This window comes from Camponotus vicinus, unplaced genomic scaffold (assembly GCF_025532165.1).
Source record: "Camponotus vicinus isolate PSW18456_S1 unplaced genomic scaffold, iyCamVici1.0 SCAF_10, whole genome shotgun sequence".
In the NCBI taxonomy this organism is placed as follows: Eukaryota; Metazoa; Arthropoda; class Insecta; order Hymenoptera; family Formicidae; genus Camponotus; species Camponotus vicinus.
The window spans coordinates 12,528,598-12,554,520 of NW_028141946.1; the positions used below are offsets into that span (position 1 = coordinate 12,528,598).

The following is a 25,923-nucleotide window of genomic DNA, read 5'->3' on the forward strand; positions in this document are numbered from 1 at the left end:
TCAAAGTCACAATTAAATTCAAGTTACAATTAAATTTAATTTAAGTCAAGTTTCAATCCAAGTCAAATTTCAATCCAAGTCAAATTTCAATCCAAGTCAAATTTCAATCCAAGTCAAATTTCAATCCAAGTCAAATTTCAATCCAAGTCAAATTTCAAACCAAGTCAAATTTCAATCCAAGTCAAATTTCAATCCAAGTCAAATTTTAATCCGTCAAATTTTAATCTAAGTCAAATTTTAATACAAGTTACATTTTAAACTAATAATTTGAATCACAATATATTTCAAGCCAATAATCCAAGTCGTAATCAATTTCAATTAAATAAATAATTAAATAAATAAATAATTAAATTAAATTATTAAAATCGAAACCAATTAATCTAATAATAAGTTTAATTATAAGTAATTTTAATATAACTTAAAATTAAAGCTAATTTTAATATAATAATTCAAAATAAAATAAATTTTAATCTGTAAATTCAATTTCAAATTAATTTTAATCTAACAATAAAAAAATAAAATAAATTTTTAATTAATTATTTATATTAAAATTAATTTTAATATAATAACAGAAAATAAAAAATTAATTTAAAGCAAATTGAATTAAAACCAATTTAAATTTAACAACATATATATTAATAAAGCAGAATAATACATATTTTAATAATTACTTGTAACGACATAATTTTTATATAAAAAATATGAAAAAATGTTTATTTTTTTTGTATTTTTTTATAATTTATTTATTTATTTATTTCTCTCTTGTTTTCTTTCTCTCTCTTCTTTTCTTCTTCTCTCCCTCCCTCCCTCCCCGCCCCTCCCTCCCACCCTCTTTCTCTTCTCGATTTAAGTTCTTCTTTCTAAATCTTCTTTTCTCTCTATCTTCTTTTTATTTTTATTTTTTATTCTTCTCTCTTAATTGTCTTTAACTCTTCCTTTTGATTTTTCTTCTTTTAATTTTTAAAAAACTGTAAATTATTTATTTATTATATTTTGTATAATAGGATATATACGTACATGTTGGATTGTAATGTCAGAATAAGAAAAAGAATAGTTTTTGTAATATTTTAAAAGTTTTCTAAAGACATCTAAGGTTGTGTTTCATTAAAATATCTTTTTATATTTGAAAATAACATGTAAAAATTTTCAGCGTGTATTTTCTTGTTTCTGATGTCAGAATCCAACATGGTCGCTGCAAGAATCAATGAGCTTTAAAAAATGAGATAAAAAAATGTACATACGCTTATTGACATATCGTTTTTATATAGTCGTCATGTTTACAGTTTATGCAATGAGTTCAATACTTTGTATATTTTATTAATCATAGTAATTATTATTAATTATACGTGAAACATAATAAAAAATTGAATGTCAAGTCAGCTCTCTATTGTGTACTAATTTATAAATTTACACTTTATGATAGGAAAATATATTATGTAATAATAATATATATGTATATATGTGTTATACGAGATCTTTTTAAATATCCAAGGATTCAAGTATCTAAGGATTTGAGAATTCAAGGATAAATGGAATCTTTAATATAATCACGTCATCATTTATGTAAAAAAAGCATATGAAAAAACTGAAAGATAGAGGGAATACTTACTTTTTTTGTATTATCTCTCTTTATGTCTTTTCTATATATTTTTTTATTTCTTTTTTGTTTCTTTTACAAATAAATTCTTCTTCTTCTATTTTCTTTTCCATTTCTTTTTTCTATATCTTTTTCCTTTTATTTTTCTTTAATTTTAAATAATTATAAATGGTTATTTACTTATAATATTTTATATTGTAAAATTAATATATACTCATCAAATATAGATATATAAATATATATGTTATGTTTTAATGCATCAATGTCATTTTGATTTTAAGCGAGACTTAAATATGTATTAAGAACATATGTTGGCGGCTCTAGATATCAAATATATATATATATATATATATATATATATATATATATATATATATATATGATTTAAATCGGCCGAAGAGCCAAAACGCGAAAATTAATTTTTTTACGACATTTAAACTTGACGGATTGTCAAGATTAATTAGGAATTGTGTCTCTTAGTCTGAGACTATCAATTCTTTTATTCCTCCTTTCCCCCCTGTAGAAAAATTGGCGAAAAAAATATTGAGACTCGGGTTCGATTCCCGATTCAACGGCTTTCGGACCAATATTTTATTCGCCAATTTTTCTACAGGGGGGAAAGGGGGAATAAAGAAATTGATAGTCTCAGACCAAGAGACACAATTTCTAATTAATCTTGGCAATCCGTCAAGATTAAATGTCGCGAAAAAATTAATTTTTTCGTGTTGGCTCTTCGGCCAATTTAAATCATATATACAGGGTGTCATGGAAATTTTAGCCCATGCGAAGTAAGGAGGTAGATTGGCTCAAATTAAGAAGGAAGGACTTGTACTGTTTTGCAATATTCGCAATAATTAACGAAAAATTAAATAAAGAATATCGGCCAATCTGCGTGAATAGAAGCGCGCGGCGACGAGAGTCGTCCCACTGTAATCCTATACTAGGCGCGCGGCGAAGCGATGGGCGGATCGCTCTCCGAGACATGATGGTGGCGTGCGATATATCGCAATACCGCGCCGAAAAATGACCCGTCCTTTTAGTGGCGAGAAAATGATGCGCTATCATTTCCACACCACCTTGCGGTAGATAGCATGGTGCGCTTTTTTTATAGTGGTTTCCCCCATAGGCCTATTCCACTCTCAATTTAAATATTTATGAAAATTGTTCAAAATGCCGTTACTGTACGCTGAATGTATCGTAAATGTAGAAAATTGATGATGACAGTACCTTCACAAAAATTGATCCGTGGTTGAAAATCCCTCGATAAAATGCACACGTTGGTAATGATACGAGCGTAATCCGTTACACGTAAAGCGTGATGTACCGCGTATCGCGAAAAACCAAATTCATGTGCCACACGACGCACGCTAGTTCCAGGATTTTCATAAAATGCTTCAAGAATCCTTTCTTCATCTCGTACACAAAGACGTAAGTATTTTCTCCCGCTAGTCCGTATATTCCTACAGAATACACTTCATTTTCACTATTAATTTACTACGCGAACATAAGATTTTTACTAAAACCGTCTGAGCTCTCGCAGGCTGTTGCCAGAGTGCATACGCCAGCAGCACGCAACTACAGCTGAGCGGACATGCGAGTGTAAGCGTACGTGTGAGCTCGGCGCCTGCGCATTATGATTACACTCACATGTCCGCTCAGCTGTAATTGCATGCTGCTGGCGTATGCACTCTGGCAACAGCCTGCGAGAGCTGAGACAGTTTTAGTAAAAATCATGTGTTCGCGTAGTAAATTAACAGTGAAAATGAAGTGTACTCTGCAGGAATATACGGATATGATTGTGGCATACGGGCTAGCGGGAGAAAATACTTATCGCGCGGCCGCAATTTACGTGGAATGATTTCCCGGGCGTTCACGAAAACCAAGTGGACGTACAATATTACGTGTTGTGCAATAATTATGTGAAACTGGGTGTCGTGCATAATATCGGGATAACCGGTCCAGCAGTGCGTCTTCGTGTACGAGATGAAGAAAGGATTCTGGAAGCATTTTATGAAAATCCTGGAACTAGCGTGCGTCATGTGGCACACGAATTTGGTTTTTCGCGATACGCCGTACATCACGCTTTACGTGTAATGGATTACGTCGGTATCATTACCAACGTGTGTAACACATTTTATCGAGGAATTTTCAACCACGGATCAATTTTTGTGAAGGTACTGTCATCATCAATTTTTTACATTTACGATACATTCAGCGTACAGTAACGGCATTTTGAACAAGTTTCATATTAAATTAAGAGTGGAATAGGCCTATGGGGGAAAGCACTATAAAAAAAGCGCACCATGCTATCTACCGCAAGGTGGTGTGGAAATGATAGCGCATCATTTTCTCGCCACTAAAAGGATGGGTCATTTTTCGGCGCGGTATTGCGATATATCACACGCCACCATCATGTCTCGGAGAGCAATCCGCCCATCGCTTCGCCGCGCGCCTAGTATAAGATTACAGTGGGACGACTCTCGTCGCCACGCGCTTCTACTCACGCAGATTGGCCGATATTCTTTATTTAATTTTTCGTTAATTATTGCGAATATCACAAAACAGTACAAGTCCTTCCTTCTTAATTTGAGTCAATCTACCTCCTTACTTCGTATGGGTTAAAATTTCCCTGACACCCTGTATATGGGTCATTCCATCAAATAAAAATTATTTTTGGGCACTGTCGCCAATCTTCTTGAAACTCCGTAAGTTTATTATTGATATCGAAAAAAGAAACCTGTGCATATTTCAAATTTTTTGAGCAATTAGTTTCTCCACAATTATATGGAGAATTTTATCGATTTTGGCTGGATCGGGAATCGAACCCGAGTCTTTCGCTTTCCGGGCAACTGCTCTAGACCACTGAGCTATCCAGACCTCACACCTAATGCTGCTTTTTAACACAGTGATATGCGACTCCAGAGCGATGTTGGTATCTTGTTCGATGGATGCAATGCCGATTGCTATGGAGGATCCTTGAAAAGGTCGCTCGCTGACCAAATAAGTGCCGATGGAGGTATTCGCGTACATGCTGGCTTCCGACTGGCCTTCCGTATAAAACGGCACCAACGAGCACAACGCCGTAGAGTGACCACATCCCCCAAGATCCCTCTAGTATATATTAAAATCCCCACTGTACCAAATAGCAGTGGCGGATGGACCCTAAGATTGGGCCGGGGCAGGCCTCCAGAGAAAGATAGGGATGTATGTGGGAGGAGGTCGGACGTGTCTTTACGCCCATTTGATCAACGAGCGACAGAATCCATCCGTGGCAACGGCATTGACGCATATCCTGTGGAGAGAGCATTCACACATTTTTCAGCCTAACGAATAATTGCTAGAAAACAATATTCGCAGACTAGAAAAATATGTGAGGCGCAAGGCTGGAGCGGTTGATGTCTCCGGCAAAGGTTCTTCGCCAGAACTATTTTCAAATTCTTGTTGCGGTAGAAAATCATATGATGAAGTAGATGCAGTTAGTTTTCTTTTTTCTTCCTCCATTTTGCGTTGCCGTGACCTTTCTTCTTTCTCAGCTAATTTCTTGTCTACGCCAACCAAGCAGCCCGGACGTCCTGGTTCCCTCTGTTTCCGCAAGAACACTTTATCTTCCTCTATCTTCATTCTTTCGAGGGCATCTACGTGTGCGATATCAAATAAGTTATCCAAATCCATTTGGAATTTTTCCGCCCGCCGTTTGTGAATTTCTTGGGATTTTGTACTATTTTTTTGAAGTTCCCGCCAAATATGATAAAGATCAACAAGTTTCTTAACACAATTTGGAAGTGATTTCGTGGGTATTCTTGCTTTTTCTCAGAAAATAATGCACTCGCGAATAACTAGATTAGCGCTTTCACTGAACAGTCAATTTAACTTCACGAATATTGAAAACCAACACCGCAAGAACTTGTCGATTTGATGGTAATTTTGCACCTGTTATTTGGTGGTTTGCCTCCCCAACTAAGAATATACTTTTTTTAGCACTTCGTAATTCAACCGACATTTTATTCAAATTAAATAAACCGTGTTGATATCGCGACTAATTGCATTTGAATGACGACAAAGTGAGTGCGTGCCGCCCGCGCGCTTGTACTCTAGCGTAACTTGTATGAACATGTTCCGATACAAGTCGGCACGGGTTACTGTGTTCCAAATGAACTGAAATTTGCTGTGCAAGTGTTTTATAGCAATACGAAAAAAATTAGCATTAAAAAATAATCAAGTTGAAAAATAAGGGACACCCTAGTATATATACTTAAATATGTGTTTGTTTTTATTTATTTAAAAGGAAAGATTTATTATATATCTATAAAATATAATAAAAAATATATTATATATTATTTTGCTAGATATTTACTCATATAATGTGCTAATGATTCTTTAATTATATGACGAGCAAAATTTTTACTTAAAAAAATGTGTGTTTAAATTAGTATTAATGCATACCTTTCTTTTTTTGTATTTTCTTTCTATCTTTTATATATCTTCTCTTTCTTTCTATTTTTCTTGATAAAAATCTTCCTTTATCTATCTTCTTTTCTCTCTATTTCTCTTTCACTATTTTTTGGTCTTCTTTAATTTTTTTTTCTTATTTTTTAATTTTTAATAACCTTAAATAATTATTTATTTATTATATTTTATATGATAAAACAAATTATATCCTTATATACTGTGACGTGACGCCTGGCGGCACGTCACAAGGATCGCGAGATCCAACCGGGAGGAAGTTTTGGGCCCTCGTCCTCCCCTGATTTAGGGAGAGAGAGCGGATTTTGGGGGCGGGAGTAGACCCGCCTCCCTTGCGTAAAAATTCATTTTTTTTTATTATGGCGATAGTAATGTTAAGATTAGACGCTACTGTAATGGGGGAGCTGTAATGGGTGCTAGCGGAATCTCACCCGGTGACTCGACACGGCGCAGAAGACCGGACCAAGAGATACGGGACGAGCGGAGGCGCCGACCGGAAGGAGAACGCCGAGCTAAGTACCTCTCTTTCTACTTTCCTAAAATTGTTACGTCAATTTAAGACTTCGCTGCCGCCCCTGTAAACCTCCCTATACTCAGCAGGTACGAGGAACAATCGGGGAAGGTCGACCGAGAAATGAGATCGAACTCCGGAACCCCGAAAACGGGGCCGTTGCGGCCGAATTAAGCGCTACCGAAGAACCAGAATAGTTACGGCGAGCGGCTACCTTAAAAACCCCTCACACCGGGCTTCAACAGGAGGGCCAAGAAAAATAATCAGAGAAGAGACAGGGAGCGACAGGCGCGAATACGGCCCGGAAGGCCGCAGGATTAATTGAGACGCGTGACGATCCTGAGGGTAGCGGAAGCGCCACAAGTGGCCTAATTATACATTAACTTGCCGGCATGAATCCGACGGGCCTTCCGCTCGTCACTGTTCGGCGGACCGGCGAGGAGTACGACGGCCCAAATCCATCGATTTCTCACGCTGATGCCGAGAGCGCCGAGGACCTCACGGAGTCACCGGTGAGACGAGCGTCGACCCCATCAGGCCGTTTATCGTTTAGATTATCAGGTAGAAGTAGCTCGAACAGGATCGCTGCCGAATTGCTGCCGTTAAAAATTCTTTTCGCGAGACGAATTCATGCTTTCGGTAATTGCGCATTAACGTATGGCGGCCGGCCGACATGTCTTGTTCGAGCTCAAATAAAATTAAGTGCCCTCTCTCCCGAGTATGCGCCGACAGTCAAATTAATTGTCTTTCTTGTTGCGTTTATTGTGATTTTGTGAAAATCTTTGCCTGTTAAACTTTCGATACGACGAGCACACACACATACGGCGATCTCGATATTCGATAGCTGGCAATTGCGTTGCAGCGTCGACTCGCATTCCGTGTATTATATCATAGAGAGTAATTGTTCGCGTTTGATCTAGTGTGTCTTTTAGTAATTAATCGAGTCGTATCTAAATTCTTTTCGTTAACGTGTAACATATCGGTAATTGATAATCCAATTCATTGTGTAAAGAATTCACTCATTTGGCGTCCGGCTATTTATTCTAATTTTATAATTCGCTCTCTTTCTTTCACGCAGGGTAAATAACATTAACCGGGCGAGTAGTGCGGTAATCATTATTAAAAATTTGTCTAAATTCCTAGCTGTCGAGGCTCCGACAAGCCTCGCATAGCGCGGAATTCCAAAAACTTTCTCAACGCTTTTTGTCAATGCTGGACATGTGATACCGCGGTGCTTGTACCCGTACACCGGCCCGTTGCTGCCGATGATAAAATAACTAAAATCGATTGTATAATTTTTCTTCTCCAACCGCCCGCGTCGATTTGATATCCAATATTAATGTTCATAATTATCTACGCCAAATATATTTTAACTTTTATTATCTTAATAGCTTGTGTTATTTTCAGCGACCTTGTATTCTCGATCCTTCCTAATTAAATTGGAAATTAAACGGACCGCCCCTCTACCATTCTCGATACGGGGCTAGCCGAGTGTCCGTCGCGATAGCTTTGAAATTCTTTCGCTTTCTTTTAAGTATCGTATATCGTCCAAAGACTTTATTAGAGCGGTGCGTATCCCCGCACCTGGCGCCCATGCAGATTTAGAGTTGAAGTTTTGAAGAGAAATCGCGCCGAAGGTGTGCCGTGGGCCAAAATCACCGGCCACAATTATCAGCCCAGTATCAAAAAATAAACGGTCACAATACATATATAATACGTAAATAATTATTTATGTAATGATCTAGTAAACAGAATTTAACTATTATACACACATTATAAACATTATTATATACTTTTATTTTCTCTGCTCTTTATATATCTTCTTACTTTCTCTCCTTTCTTTCTATCTCTTTTCTTTCTATCCTCTTCTCTTTTTACACGTCTCCTTTAATCTTTTATAAATTTTTTCTATGTTAGAATTAATTTTAATATATTTGAGTTTGATATTTGACAGACGTAAATAATATGAAGCAAGTTGTGAACGAAATAATACGTTAACATCATGAAATAGAAGCTTCAATATTTCGATATATTCGAGATTTTTAACATATTTATTTAAAATTAAATATTCTATTAATTTCAAAGATATCAAAATATTATTTTAAAAGAGATTCAAATGTTATTTTATATTTATATTACTAAGTAATAAATAATAGTACTCATATTACTTTTTAAATTTAAAAAAATTCGTGTCAGTTTTATATATTTAAGTTAATATAAAATAAAATATATAAAATTTTTAAAGAAAAACTTTGAAAAATTATAAATACACACACACACCTATATATATATATTTTATTTTAAATATTTCTGAAATCGATTTATCGAAATTATCTTTTCAATTTCAATCTAAGAAGCTACTTAGTATATAATATAATGTAAAACATTACTTCTCTAACATGTGACTTATACGACATACAATATTTAATAGAAAAATTTTATAGAAAGTTTATTAAATTATTTATTAAATGTTTAAAAAAATATTTGTTCATTATAAAAAAATGCTATAATAAATTAATTTAAATAAAAATATAATCTAAAAAATATTTCTTCATTTCATTTAACTTATTATTATATGTTTTCAAACAAATACATAATAACAATAATATAATGTTAAATTTTAATTTCTTATAATATAATATAATTATTACATTTATTATTTAAAAAATTTTAAATAATATTTGTTACAAAATGTTTACAAAGTTCGAAACTTATAAAATTACTCGAATATAATAAATTAAAAAATATATAAAAATATGTTATGTGTGTTTTACAATTTAATGTGTATAGTTAAGTTGAATTAAACGTAGTTGTAATTTATTTCAAAATATGTTGTGTTTTACAATTTAATGTATAATTATAAAAAAAATAAAAATATGTTGTGTTTTACAGTTCAATGTATAATTATAAAAAAATAAAAATATGTTATGTGTTTTACAGTTCAATGTATAATTATAAAAAAAATATAAATATGTTATGTGTTTTATAGTTCAATGTATATATAGTTATGTTCAATTAAACGTAGTTGTAAATTATTTTAAAATATGTTGTGTTTAATTATACATTGAATTATACATAATTATACATTGAATTGTAAAATAAATAAATACTAAAAACATAATAAATACATAAAATAAATAATATTAATGTATGTAGTGTTAATGTATTCAGTTTTACACAAAAAAAGTATCCAGTTTATAAATCAACATCGATGTATGCAGATAACATTATCAATTCTATTGTAAGTAAATATTGGACAAACAATAAGACAGATAAAGAATTAATTACGCGTACATATATACATCGTATATTATCACAATAAGCTACTTAGTATAATATAAAGCCGGATCTACATTGGTCGTATCGTAACGTCGCAAGTCGTAAATCGTAGGCAAATTGACCAACCATAGTCGATTATTTCAAAAATAATCAACCATGATTGCTCAATTTGCCTACGACTTACGACTTGCGACGTTACGATACGACCAATGTAGATCCGGTTTTATGCAGAATGCGCGTTACTTTAAACATGTAACATACTTCATATAATATCTAATAAAAAAATTTATTTTATATAAAGTTTATTATTTGCCATAGTAACATATAAACTATGGTAACAAAAAATAAATAAATTTAAATTCAAGCTTTTGAATTCGTTTTCCGGTCTTGATAAAAGTTTATTAAAAAATGTCTAAGAGAATATCGGATAAGAAAGGTATGTATAAAATATAATTTTATAACAGTATATATTATAATAAATATATATTATGTATTATAATAAATATGTAATGAAAATTACATATTTATTATAATTACATATATATTATAGAAGTAGTACATATATATTAATACACAATTAATTTTAAATTAAAAAACTAATTCAAAACGCATTTTATTTCAGTTAAAGTGAAATACGATAAATCCTTGGAAGAAGAAATTACAAAAACCAATATTTTAATAAACTCTAAAGATATTACCATGTGAGTATTTAACTTATTCTCTCTCTCTCTCATTCTCTCTCTCCCATTATTCTCTCTCCCATTCTCTCTCCTATTTTCTCTCCCATTCTCTCTCTCTCTCTCTCTCTCTCGCTCGCTCGCTCGCTCGCTTTCTTTCTACTTACTACCTTTGTCTCACTTATATATATTAATTTAGATCTCATTAATTTATAGTAAACCCCAAGATATTCAAACAAACTCTTCAAAAATTGACATCAAATCTTCAACTATTGCAATTAAAAAAATGTTGACAAACACAGAGGAGTCACCCACGTAAGTTTATATTTAATTATACAATGTATACATATATGTAAATATATTTATATATCACATACAATTATCTACATTTTTTATAAATGTTATTTATAAAATAATATTTATAAAAAGAGACACACACATAATTTATGTTCTGCTTTATATATTAATTTAAATCTTATAAATTTATAGTAAGCCCCATGACATTAAAAAGAATTCTCCAATAACTGTTAGTAAAACAACTCCAACTACTTCAGTAGAAGAAATGTCAACAGACACAGAAGAATCACCCACGTAAGTTTATACTTAATTATACAATATACAAATTATCTACATTTTTTTATAAATATTTTTATACACACACTCATATATATATACACATATATATATATATATATATATACAGGGTGTCCCATTTTAAAGGACCCACTCAAATATCTCAGAAACACTGCGTTAAATCGAAAAATGTTTCAAACAAAAGTTATGTGGCTTCAAGGGGGCCATAAGATGGTGACAATGATTTGACCTTGGAAAATCATTTGAAGGTCATGTGAAGGTCACTTCAATTTTTTTAAACGGAACACCATATATTTTTGCAAATTCTTGTAGCTTATCTCGAGAGCTTTCCAAAACACTGTAATTAAGTACCTTTTCGTTAAGTACTTTTTGAGTTATGAGGCTTGAAATAATTTCTTAATTTTACATAAACCGTAAAATATCTTGTAAAATATTCATTTTTCGATTATCTTACCTTAATACTTTTACGTACAAAATAATGAGAGGAATCAATTGGTGTAAAAAAAACACATAGTTGTTTTGAAGAAAAAATATGTAATTTGCAATTAACAATTACATTTTTTTTTCGAAACAATTGGTAAATGTAACAAATGTTACATTTACCAAGCCGCACCTAAAAGTGTCAAAATAGCCAGTGCGAAAAATGGTATTTTTATCACTTTTAGGTATGTTCTGGTAAATGTAGTATTTTTTTATCAGTCTTTAAAGTTTAACACATTGTTTTTATAGATTTATTCTGCAGAAGTCGAATTCGTTGAGAAAATGAGGCTAACACGTACTGTTTTATAGTTATTTCAACATAAAAAAATCCGAAAAATGGCTTTTCTAGTACTTTTAGATGTAGATATATCCAAAACTTGACGTGATAGAGTAATTCAGGCAACGGATTCGGTTTTAGCACGCCAAAATCCTTCGAGAACGATTATTGAGGTCTAAGGATCAAAATTAATGTCGGCCTATGTTACATATAATTCAAACAAATATATATTTTAAAATATATTATAGCGAAATTATCGGTTATGTGGACGAAATTGACGGTCCCAAGATTGTCGGAAAAGCACAACAATATAGATTGTTAAAATTTATGGTCAACAATAACAGTCGTCATCGTATACAGGTTGTTGCATGGAATAATGAGATTGAGCGAATTCAATTTCACTTAAAACCTAATCGGGTAATTAAAGAATTATGTTTTTCCTTTTATTTATTAAATTGAACTATTTTAATTATTATAAATTAATAATTATATATCCCCCTAAGCACACATATTCAAAAGATGTCCAGGAGAATGTAGGATTCACACAGCGTCCGATATTTGATATACGACGTCCAAAATCCAATAAGAAAATTTGATTTTTGATTGATTCCAGAAATCAAATTTTCTTATTGGATATCAAACGTCGTACGTCGGATATCGGACGCAGTGTGAATCCTGCATAATATCTTCTGGATATAATCTGTCTTGCGGATTTATATTATATATATATGGGTATATGTATATATGTATACATGTAATTTTAAATAATATTGCATTTATATATATACACTAATAATTCCAATATTTTATAGTAGTAGTAGTAGTAGTAATGTTTTATTGATCCCCTTAGGGCTACAATCTTCTTACAATTCTCTTAACCTAGGATTCTTAGCCTAACTCTTAACCTAACTTATTACTAAGTAAGCTGCCGTGAGTTACCTACTCACGCCAGCTTTCGCACACACCACACGCCTCGCCGCGGACTTCCGTTTCCTCTTGCTTACTTTTCTATTCATTTACTTATCTCTTCATAATTCGTCTACCCCCTCCTCTCTCTCCTCTCTCTCCCCTCACCCCTACTCTCCCCCCTCTCACACTCTCTTCCCCTCTCTCTCACCTCCTCACTCACTCCTCTCCTCCCTTACCACCCCTACACCCCCTTCTCTCCTTACTCTTTCTAACTCCCTCATCCACCCCTCTCCCTCTCCTTCCTCTCCTAACACCCACCCCACCGCTTCCTGCCAACTATCCCCTCCATCCGCCCATTCTCTACACTCTTCCCATACATGCTCCCACGTCTCCCCTTCCCCCCCGCATAACCTACATTTCCTTTTCTCTTCTTCCTCCCAGTATTTTCCTTCCTTCACTTCATTTCCCAGTCTAAATCTCGCCACCCTCTGCCATCTGCTTTCCCCCCAGTCCTTCTTTAAGTACTCCGGTATCCCCTTCCCTTTCACCTTTCCATACTACTTGCTATACCTTGATTCTCTTATTTTCCCCCATCTCTCCTTCCTCTGCTTCTCCTTATCCTTGCCTTCTAACTCCCCAAACCATCCTTCTTCCTCCCCTCTTCTTCTTTCCACTTCCTCTATTTCCATCCCTCTGTCCTCAAAGAATGCCCTCCTTTCCTTCTCCCACTCCGCATCCCCCCTCCCCATCCTGACCTCTTCCCTCATTTTCTCCCAGCACCTTCTAGCCAGCACACTCCCCTTACCTTCCTCCAATCTTTTTTCAAATCCCCATGTCCGTCGCCCTGCTCTTCCCCTCAGCTTTTCTCTCTGCAGTTCCTCTCTTACTAAGTAACCTGGCGTTCCTCTGTCCACTCCTAACACCCATCTCAAATACCTCTCCTCCAATTTCTCCATTCCTTCTCTCTCCCTCCATCCCCACACCTCTACTCCGTATCCTAACACCGTCCATACTAACTTATCAAACATCCACAATCTTCTTCCCCAATCTTTCCCAAATCTTCTTTTCCCTATTCCCCATACCTGCCCCATTACTACTGCTGCCCTTCTCACCCTCTCCTTTACGTGCGCTTCCTGTCCTCCATTTTTTTGTAGCGTATACCCTAAATACTGAAATCGTTTCACCTCCTCAATTACCTTTCCTTTCCACCGCCAATCACTTTTCTTTATCCTCCCTCCCCCCTTCCTAAATCTCATAATTTTTGTTTTATTCGGATTTAATTCCAATTTCTTCCTCTCTAAATATCCCTCTAATCTTTCCATCATGCTCCTCATTTCCTCTTCCTTCTCCGCCATCAATACTACGTCATCCGCATACGCCAATGTGTATATTATTCTCTCCCCCAGTTTAACCCCTCCCCATTTTACCCTCCCCATTTTACCCTCCCCATTTCCTCTTCCAGATCCGCCAATACTATATTAAACAACAATGGACTTAACGGACACCCCTGCCTCACCCCCCTTGCTGTCCAAAAACTTTCCCCTATCTCCGTTCCTACCCTAACCCTACTCCTTGTCTCCCTCACTATCTCCTCCACTCTCTCTATCAATCCCTCCCTAACTCCCCTTTCCCTCATTGCCTCTACCATCACCCCCCTATCCACCGAATCGAATGCCGCTTTCAGGTCTATGAACATAGCCACCAGCCTTCCTTTCTTTCTGCTCAGCTGCCTATTCACCAAATAATTAATTATGTATATATTATCCATAGTCCCCATCCCCTTTCTGAATCCCGTCTGATTTTCCGACAATACCCTCTTATCCTCCATTTCACTCCTCAGCCTTTCCGCTAAAACTGTTACATATACTTTGTAAATCGCTGGCATTAATGTGACTCCTCTATATTCCTCTGCCCTCACCCCCTCCCCCTTTTTTCTAATTGGTACTATTACCCCCTCCTTCCATCTTTCTGGCCATCCCTCTCCCTTCCACACCCTATTACAAAACCCCCACACCCACTCCTCCATTCCTTCTCCTCCATATTTCCATGCCTCACTTGGTAGCTCATCTATCCCTGCTGCCTTCCCATCCTTTAACATCCTTATAGCTTTCCTCACTTCCTCCATACTTAATTCTTCCTCCTCTTCCCTCTCTTCTTTTCCCCTCTCCCTTTTCCTTCCCCTAACTACTCTCCTTTCCACTCCCCCCAATAACCTCATAAAATGCTCCTTCCACTCCTCCATCTCTATCCCATCGTTTATTCCTTTCCTCTTTTTTCTTTCTCTATTGATAATCTCCCATACCTCGCTTTCTCTTCTTGCCTCTGCCACTTGCTTCTCCCACCTATCGTTTCCCTCTTTCTTTTTCAATTCACATAGTGCCTTGTATTCCCTCTTTATTTTCCTGTATTCCCCCCCATTCCCTCCCTTTCTCCTCCATCCTCTTAGCTTCCTTCTTACCTCCTCCTTTTTCTCAATACATTCCTCGTCCCACCATCCCCCTTTTCCCTTAGTTCCTCCCTTTAGCACCCTTTCCGTTTCCCTTATCGCTTCCTTTACTTTACTCTCCATCTCCTCCCATTCCTCTCCTATTTCTTTTTCCCCCATTTCCACCCTTCCCAGCTTACTCCTGAACACTTTGCAACCCTCCTCGTTCCATACTCCCCTATTACTCCTATACTTTTTTTCCTTTCCTTTTCCTCTTTTTTCCCCTCCCCTTATCCATACCTCCAACGGATGGTGGTCTGACTCTACTCTGTCTCCCACCCTCATTCTCTCCACTCTTTCCTTTACATCTTCCTCACCCAATACATAGTCTATTACCGTATTTCCCCTTCCCCCTGTAAAAGTAAATTCCCCTTCCTCATCCCCTCTCACATTTCCATTAAATATTCCCCATCCTCTTTCCTCTAAAAAATCCACCAATTTTCTTCCTTCCCCGTTTATTTTTCTATCCTTTGACTGCCTCTTTTCCCTCTCCCCTCCTTTTCCTTCTTCTTCCTCCACTATCACCACTCCCCCTCCTTCCCTCCCCGTCCTTGCATTAAAATCTCCCCCCACTATTGTTTTTATTCCTTCCTCTTTTTCCCCTATCCAAAACTCCAGCTTCTGTACCATTCTATCTATCCCTCCACTTGCGTATACCCCTACAATTTTCCATTTTTCCCTTCCCTGCCTTACCTCTCCCACTATGATCCCCTCCTCCTTAACTTCCATCTTTATTCCCTTTTCCGTTAATTCCCTTCTAATTCCCATTAGCATTCCTCCCATTGCTCTTCTCCTCTTGTTCTTTCTACTTGCTAACTGCACCCCCCACTCATATCCTCTTGGTAGCCTTTCTTTTATCTTCTCCCATCCCTTTTCGTCCACCCACGTTTCTGATAATACCATTACGTCCCATTCCCTCAAATCCCTCCAAAAATTCCTGTCTTTATCTCTCAACCTCACCACATTCCAAAAAACTACCCTCCATCCACCTTTTTCCCTCTCTTTATCCTCCTCCCTTCCCTCCCCCATCCCTTCGATTCCTTCCTTCTTCTCTCCTACTTTATAACCCCTTTCTCCTCCTCCTTGCCTTCCCCCTGCTCTATTCCCCTCATGTTCCCTCTTCCGTCTTTCAACACCTCCTCCTTCTCATCCCATCTCCACCAATATCCATCTATCTTTACTCTCCTATTTCCAACCCACACTCTCTTCCCTTTTTTTTCCTCTATCCTCGCAAATTCCTCCAGTCTCCATCTTAGTCTTCTCTTCTCCCATGTTAAGTCCTCCATTATCCTTTCTCTCCTCCCTTTTAAAAGCATCTTCTTTCCTAGTACCTCCCACCTCTGCTCCTCATTTTCTAACCTAACCAAGACCATCTCTCTTCCCTTTTCCTTATCCCCTCCTATTCTAATTACTTGTCTTACCACCACTCTCGCTCCAATCATCCCCAATATTTCCTCCACTGTCTCCCTCCTTTTTCCCTCCTTTATTTCCAATTCCCTTATTATTATGTTCTTCCTTCTTTCTTCTTTTTCATTTCTTTCTAATAACTTCTCTACCTCTTTTAATCTATTCTCTACTCCTTTCTTTTCCCTTTTTTCCTCCCCCTCCCCCCTTCTCTCCCTTCCTTTCCTCTAGCATTTCTATCCTTCTTTCCATTTTTTCTATATCCTTCCTTATACCTTCCCTCTCCTTTTTCCCTTTCTCCATCTCCTCCCTAAATTCTTTTCTTACCTTCTCCATCTCTTCCTTCCACATCCTCCCTTGCTCCTTAAATCCTTCCCTCATCTCCTCCAATTCCTCCCTTAACCTTCTCCCTTGTTCCTTTACTTCCTCCTTCACCTCCTCTATCTTTCTGCTAAACTCCTCTAATATTCTTTTAATCCCCCTTTCCATCCCCCTCTCTTCTCCCCCCTCATCCTGGCGATCTAAAAGTTTTTTTACTTGATCTAAAAACTGCCTTCTCCTCCTCCCTGCTCCTATCCATTTCCTCCCTTTTCCTTTTCCACATCTCCTCTATATTACCCATACTTTCACTCCTTTCCCTTCCTTTTCTTCCCCTCTTTCCTTCTGTCCCTAAATCTCCCTCCATACTTACCACTCGTAATCACTCCCCCTACTCAAGTTTCCTCTCTATCTACTTTCTACCCCGCGCCTAACCTCTAGTCCGCTCCCTACCGCGCGCTGCCTGTCTATACAATCTATGCCCCGCGTGCTACCTCTCTACACTATCTATACTTCGCGCCGCGCCTGTCACTGTTACTTCTCTTTCCTCTCTCCCTTATCCCTTTGTCCTTAACCCTGCCTAACTCCCTTCACTCTCACTCACACCTTCGCACCTCCACTCTCTCCTCCGCCCACTCTCACCTTCTCCACCCCTTTCTTTCACTCTTATCCCGTCTCCAAAAATCACGTCTATACAACCACGTGTCACACTCTAACGCACCGGAAACGGAAGTCTCCAATATTTTATATTTATAGATTATTCACATTGGTGGTGCGAAAGCAAAAAAACCAAAAATCACAGATTTTAATATTGGAACATTACCATACGAATTATTAATACGATCTAACACTATTATAAACAATTTAGGCATATTTGATTTGAAAAAAAATATTAATAATATAAAACCAAAATTAATAAAAATAGAGGATATACCAGAAAATTTAAACAATTATATAGGTAAGAATTATTTTAATATACTGAATTTAAACATTATTTAATAAATTATATCAAATATGCAATTAAAAATTCTTAATTTATTATTTATTTCTATAATTAATATAATTAATATAATATAACGTAATTAATATAAAATATGTTTTAGCTGTACAAGGCTATGTAAAAACAAATTTTAACACGTTCTCTAATAATTTAAAAACATATGGCTATGGATCCATTACCGATGGATATTACAAACTGGAAATTCAAGTCATAAATTATGAAAATACTAATTGCTTTGAAAAAGGACAAAAAATCGAGGTCAAAAGATATGTGAAACTTTCAAGTTGGTTATAAATTTAAATTATAAAAATATAAATTTAAATTTAATTTTTATATTTAATAAAATTAATTTAAGATCATATTTATTTTACTTTTTATAAACTTTTTGTTTTCAAACGTTTATTTAATTAATTTATAATATTCTTTATCTTTTCCTCTTTCACGTTAATATTAAAATTTATTTTATAGATAATAATATTTTCCACTTAGAAGTCGATAAAACTTCTGATATGAAATTAACAGAAATCTATGAAACGATAACTTTCGCTCAATGTTTACAAGGATCGAAACCAATTATAAAAAGGACACAAAATAATATTGAATCGGATTTACCAAACAAAATTTCTCGAATTTAATAAGTTAAAAAAATTAAAATACGTTGTGTTTTACACGTAAATAATTTATTATATATAATCATATATAAATTGATTAATATATAATTTATACAAAACTATATATAAAATCTATCCATATATATATAATTGGATATAATTATATTCCATATAACACAGAAAGATTGCAGACATAATTAAAATGTTAGTGATGCAATTTACATATTGTAAAATGATCTCATATATAATTATAGGTTATATATAATATACAAGACTATACTTTATAATATGTTGCATCACCGTAACATCTTAATTATGTTTGCAATCTTTCTATGTTATATGGAATATAATTATATCTAATTATATATGGACAGATAACTCTCTCTCACACACACACACACGCACGCACGCACGCACGCACGCACGCACGCACGCACGCACGCACGCACGCACGCACGCACGCACGCACGCACGCACGCACGCACGCACGCACGCACGCACGCACGCACGCAATACAAAAATGTCGAAGCTACAATAGTTTTCAAACTAGAAGCAATTATATTTCACGAATGATAGGGCTGAGATTTCGCGCTCTCAGGTACACATTTAATTTAATTTTTTTCTCTTATTTTTAAAGTACTATTATAATTACATTAAAATTATATTTATTTGTTACGTTTTTTATTTATTACATATATATTATAATTTATTTATTACATATATATATTATAAGTAATCATTTACGCATTGTACCTATAAATATCACTTTATTCTATTATACAAAATCTAACAAATAAATAATTTATTACAGTTATAAGTAAAAAAGCATAAAGAAAAGGGTTTGAAAACCATTAAAAGAGAAAAATAAAAAAGAAAAATAAAAAAAGATAAAGAGAAAAGAAAACAAAGAAAAGAAGATTTTCATCAAGAGAAGAAGATAGAGAGTGGGAGAGTGAGTGAGAAGAGAGAGAGAGAGAAAGAGAGAGAAGATATAAAAAAAATAAATATCCCTTTTATTATATCTTTCTTTATAGCAAAATTATGTCATACAGTTTATTCCAAATAATTATTTAAATTTTATTATGTTTAAAAATGTATTATTCTGCTTTTATATTTATTATGTTTATTAATATATATATTATCAAATTTAAGTTGATTTAGATTCAGTTAAAAATACGTTTTTTTAATTTTTTGTTATTATACTAAAATCGATTTTAATATTGATTATTAAATTAAAATTAACTTAATAATTTAATTGTTGGATTAATTGCAATTGATTTTAATTAAACTTACAGATTAAAATTTATTTTATTATAAATTAATATATTAAAAATAGTTTAATTTTAAATTATATTGAAATTAGTTGCGATTAAACTTATTGTTAAATTGATTAGTTTTGATTATAATTATTTAATTAAAATCAATTAATTATAAAATTTAGATTTAAAAATAAAAAAATTAAGTTAAATTAAAAATTAAAAAATATAAAAGTAAAAAATAAATTAAAAAATATTAAAAGTAAGTAAAATAAAAATATTAATATTAAAATTTTAAAAAATTATAAAACGATTTAATTAAAATTGTTTGGTTAGGATTGAACTAATTTTTATTTTTACCAAAATTGAATTTTATTTGATATAAAATTGAATGAATTTGACATTACTTGAATTGAAATTGGTTGTGACTTGGATTGTTTGACTGAAATTAATTGTGACTTGGATTGTTTGATTGAAATTAATTGTGATTTGGATTATTAGATTGAAAATAAACTTGAATTGAAATTGGTTGTTATGGATTTGAAATTATTATTGAATTGAAATTTGACTTGTGAATGGAAATTGGTTATTACTTGGATTGTTGGACTGAAATTGAATTGAAATTGGTTAAACTTGAATTGAAATTGGTTGTTATGGATTTGAAATTATTATTGAATTGAAATTTGATTTGTGAATTGAAATTGGTTATTACTTGGATTGTTGAACTAAAATTGATGATTTGAATTATTTGATTGAAATTTGATTGAATTAAAATTAATTGTGATTTGGATTAGTGATTTGTATTAAAATTGATTGTGAGGTTTGGATTGTTGGATTGAAGTTTGACTTAAATTGAAATTGATTATAATTTGAATTGTTAAATTGAAATTGATTATAATATGGATTTTTTATTAGATTAAAATTCGACTTAAATTGATATTAATTTTTACTTGATTCAAATTAATTGTGATTTAAATTATTAAATTAAAATTAGCTTTTATTTAAATCGCCGCGCGTGCGTGTTTCCAAAGATTCTTTACAGCAATCTATCCCATTAGTTTCCTTTAATTTTCTTCTCGATATAAATATATATATATATATATATATATATATATATATATAAATAATTACTTCTTCAAATTGTGATCGGATATATTTCAAATGAAAGGATTGAACGATAAATAAACCTTGAAGATCATTTCTTGATAGAGACCTAATATACCTGATCGATCATCTGTCTTCATTAATAATTACCGTATCTAAATTGCGTATCTTCAATTTTATTAGTGTCGCCTCGCAATTCGCGGTCAAACATAAAGCGTTGGCGGAATCGCCGGGAATCTCCGTAAGACGATTCGCGAACAATTCCTTATTTCTCTTTATTAGCTCTTTCTGATTTATTTACCGAGAATTTATATTGTTTTCTATCTTTATATCTCGTTTCAGCCCTTCTTTATATACAAGGTGAGCCATTTTAATTAACGCACGCAATTATTTCGGAAACAAAGCATTTTAGAGAAAAATGTTTCAGACAAAAGTTTTATGGTTTCAAGGGGGCCATAAGATGGTATCATTGGTTTGACACTGAAGAGTCATTTGAAGGTCACGTGAAGGTCACTTCAATTTTTTTAAATGGAACATCCTATATATTTTTGCACACTCTTGTAGCTTATCTCGAGAGCTTTCCAAAACACTATAATTAAGTACCTTTTCGTTAAGTACTTTTTGAGTTATGAGCTTGAAATAATTTCTTAATTTTACATAAACCGTAAAATATCTTGTAAAATATTCATTTTTCGATTATCTTACCTTAATACTTTTACGTACAAAATAATGAGAGGAATCAATTGGTCTAAAGAAAACACATAGTTGTTTTGAATGAAAAATATGTAATTTGCAATTAACAATTCCATATTTTTTCTTAAAAACAACTATGTGTTTTCTTTACACCAATTGAGTCATCTCATTATTTTGTACGTAAAAGTATTAAGGTAAGATAATCGAAAAATGAATATTTTGCAAGATATTTTACGGTTTATGTAAAATTAAGAAATTATTTCAAGCCTCATAACTCAAAAAGTACTTAACGAAAGGTACTTAATTATAGTGTTTTGGAAAGCTCTCGAGATAAGCTACAAGAGTGTGCAAAAATATATAGGGTGTTCCATTTAAAAAAATTGAAGTGACCTTCACGTGACCTTCAAATGACTCTTCAGTGTCAAACCAATGATACCATCTTATGGCCCCCTCGAAACCATAAAACTTTTGTCTGAAACATTTTTCTCTAAAATGCTTTGTTTCCGAAATAATTGCGTGCGTTAATTAAAATGGCTCACCCTGTATATCTTTTCATTTCTACTTTTTCTTTACTCCCTTTCGTTTTCTTTTAATTTCCCATCCTTATATTATTATTTTTATTATTATCTTTTATTTTCTCTTTATATTATTTTCCTTTGAATTATCATTACTTTTGGGAGAAACCGTTGAAATAGATGAATAATTTTCGAACTTAGACTTAGCGAATCTCTTATCTTGATTTTATTATTGTATTTTAATTTACACCTGTGTTTCAGCGAATTTAGAAAATTTTAATTCTAACTATAACACATATGCGCAAGCGACGAATTCTATACTTCCCTTAATGAGTAAGCGTTATTCATATTTTTATTACACATTCACTTTTTACTTTGTTTTATTTCTTATATTATATTAATTATATGTATATTGTATTAACCAGTCAGAATTTAATTCTTAACGTAAATTCTTCCCTGTATATTCTGACTGATGACCTCCGAACGATTGTAACACCCGCGAGGATATATACATACACACACAGATACCTACTCACGCATACCTACAACTGCTAAGATGTATTTTTCTTTCATTATTTTTTTTTATAATATATGTATTTTTAATTTAATGTATAATTTAATTATTTAACCCGTTCTCTTCCCTAAATCCTGAGATCGCACTAGGTCCCATCCCGCGTAACAAGGATTAAATTCCTTTGCCGAAAAGGGACCACCGAACGAATAGGCTTAAAAACGCAGCGTTAAAGAGACCTTCGGTCGCTGACCTGTGTCAGGCCCTTCACATTCGTTCGACCCGATCCATACACACGCCCGAATAAAGTGTGTCACGGGGTAAGTAAGTTGCGTCCTTCCATACGGCCCATCCATTCCAGGGTCTGGACGTAACATAGAAAAGCATGTAAAAAAATTTTAGTATCTTTTTAATTTTAAAATATAAGATATAATATATCATATTAAAATTTTAAATTTTGAAACCATTTTAAATTTAATTATTGTAATATGTAGTAATCTACGTAAAATTAACACCTAAAATAAATGCTAATATAATTGTAGTATTAGCAAGAATTATCTTAGCACATTTATTGGTGAATACATTTTAGAAACTAAGTTTGTACTTGTGAAAATTGTTATAGCATAAAATTATACAATTACACAGGTCTACAAAAAATGGGGTCATGATTGTTGTTGGGCAGCTGGGGATCATTTCCGAAGTAATTTTCTGCGTAGAATCCGAATCCGAGGTCAGAATTGGCCCATCACGTCAGGATTTCGAGATATTTGAGGTTATACAGGGTGTCCTAGACCACCCGTACACCCCTTTTCTTTCAAAAACTAAGCATTTTAGAGAAAAACGTTTTCGACAAAAATTGTATGGTTTTGAGGGGAACATAAGATGGTGTCATTGGTTTGACCTTGGATGGCATCGTTAAGGTGAGGTCAAGGACACCTTTAATTTCTTAAATGGAATCACCTATTTTTTATTGCATATTCTTATAGCTTATGTCGAGAGCTTTCCAAAACACTATAATAAAGTATTTTTTTATCAAGTACTTTTCGAGTTATAAGGCTTGAAATAATTTCTTAATTTTACATAAACCATAAAATATCTAGTAAAATATTCATTTTTCGATTATCTTACCTTAATACTTTTATGTACAAAATAATGAGAGGAATCAATTGATGTAAAGAAAATACAAAATTGTTTCGAAAAAAAAAATGTAATTTGCAATTAACAATTACATTTTTTTTTCGAAACAATTATGTGTTTTCTTTACACCAATCGATTCCTCTCATTATTTTGTACATAAAAGTATTAAGGTAAGATAATCGAAAAATGAATATTTTACTAGATATTTTATGGTTTATGTAAAATTAAGAAATTAATTCAAGCCTTATAACTCGAAAAGTACTTGATGAAAAAATACTTTATTATAGTGTTTTGGAAAGCTCTCGACATAAGCTATAAGAATATGCAATAAAAAATAGGTGGTTCCATTTAAGAAATTAAAGGTGTCCTTGACCTCACCTTAACGATGCCATCCAAGGTCAAACCAATGACACCATCTTATGTTCCCCTCAAAACCATACAATTTTTGTCGAAAACGTTTTTCTCTAAAATGCTTAGTTTTTGAATGAAAAGGGGTGTACGGGTGGTCTAGGACACCCTGTATACTCGAAAAATGGCTTTTTGGGCTACTTTTGAGGTTATGTACAGGACGCACAAAATTTTTTAGCTTTTTTCTTCTAGTTGCATCATTTAGTACTACTATTTCCCTTCAAAATGAGCTGTCGAATGGTCATCTACGATTTTTCCTTGCAAAGTTACGGCCATTTTAAGATGACATGATGAATTCCAAACCCTGCGCCGTTATAGTTCAACAACCTCATGAGCATTCACATTAAACCTGTAAACTTTGAACTATAAACCCGAAAACCTAGACTGAAAACTGTATATATGGGTTTGATGGAGAATCTGAAATCAGATTTTGAAAATTCAAGATGGCAGATCCAATATGGTGGACAAAAATTTTAATTTCGCTCAAATTTGAACTGAGAACTGAAAACATGGATTTTTGAATCTGGAATCTGATTTCAGATCAGCGATCCCAAAAATCCATGTTTTCAGTTCTCAGTTCAAATTTGAGCGAAATTAAAATTTTTGTCCACCATATTGGATCCACCATCTTGAATTTTCAAAATTTGATTTCAGATTCTCCATCAAACCCATATATACAGTTTTCAGTCCAGGTTTTCGGGTTTATAGTTCAAAGTTTACAGGTTTAATGTGAATGCTCATGAGGTTGTTGGGCTATAACGGCGCAGGGTTTGGAATTCATCATGTCATCTTAAAATGGCCGTAACTTTGCAAGGAAAAATCGTAGATGACTATTCGACAGCTCATTTTGAAGGGAAAGAGTAGTACTAAATGATGCAATTAGAAGAAAAGAGCTAAGAAATTTTGTGCGTCCTGTACATAACCTCAAAAGTAGCCCAAAAAGCCATTTTTCAAGTATATAACCTCAAATATCTCAAAATCTTGACGTGATGGGCCAATTCTGACTTTGGATTCGGATTCTACGCAGAAAATTACTTCGGAAATGACCCCCAGCTGCCCAACAACAAAACCTTGTAGACCTGTGTTATTATTGAAGTCTTCTTAAATGAAAATTTCGAAAAAGAAATTTGAAGATTTTATCTCGGAAATAGAGCATTTTAGAGAAAAATGTTTCAGATAAAAGTTGATTGATGATTTCTAGGGATATATAAGGTGTCATTGATTTGATCTTGCATAGTTGTTTGTAAGTCATATAAGGTCATGATGATTTTTTTAAATGGAACACTATTTTTGATTGCATATTCTTGCAGCTTATTTCGAGAGAGCTTTTCAAAATACTATGATAAAATATTTTTTTCATTTTATGATTTTCGATTATAAGGCTTCAAAATTGCAGTATTTTTAACATAAAATACAAAATATCTTGTAATATACATGTTTCGTATTATTTTCAATTTGCTTTCATATATTTCATCATGTATTTATCATCCTTATAAGCCTCTAGAACGAGCTATTGAAGATAAGGTGGTCTAAGAGGAAGTCATAAACATATCGAATATTGATTTCTCGGAGATGTCAACCGACACCTCCGATGAAATTCACGTACTACTCTTTGATCATCGCCGCGCTTCTATGAAAAAGATATATATGTCAAAACAATTGATAAGTAATTCGGCAGTGCTTCCGAGAATGA

General features: G+C 33.5%; 1 protein-coding gene across 1 annotated transcript; it reads right to left on the reverse strand.

Moving 5' to 3' along the window:
• Nucleotides 1-14,443: 14,443 nt before the first annotated feature.
• On the reverse strand, nt 14,444-16,176 carry LOC145960066 (uncharacterized). Its single transcript, XM_083079338.1, has 2 exons — nt 14,602-16,176; nt 14,444-14,518 (listed from the first exon to the last, which is right to left on the reverse strand). Exons 1-2 carry the CDS (start codon nt 16,174-16,176, stop codon nt 14,444-14,446), a joined length of 1,650 nt encoding a protein of 549 aa, XP_082935464.1.
• Nucleotides 16,177-25,923: the final 9,747 nt, after the last annotated feature.

What these genes read in the sequence shown, in the direction of transcription:
- LOC145960066 (XM_083079338.1), bottom strand. Translation starts at nt 16,176, where the DNA reads ATGGTATTATCAGAAACGTGGGTGGACGAAAAGGGATGGGAGAAGATA. An exon ending in GTGAAATGGAGGATAAGAGG is followed by an intron (nt 14,519 to 14,601) that starts GTATTGTCGGAA and finishes TTTGGTGAATAG; the next exon opens with GCAGCTGAGCAGAAAGAAAG.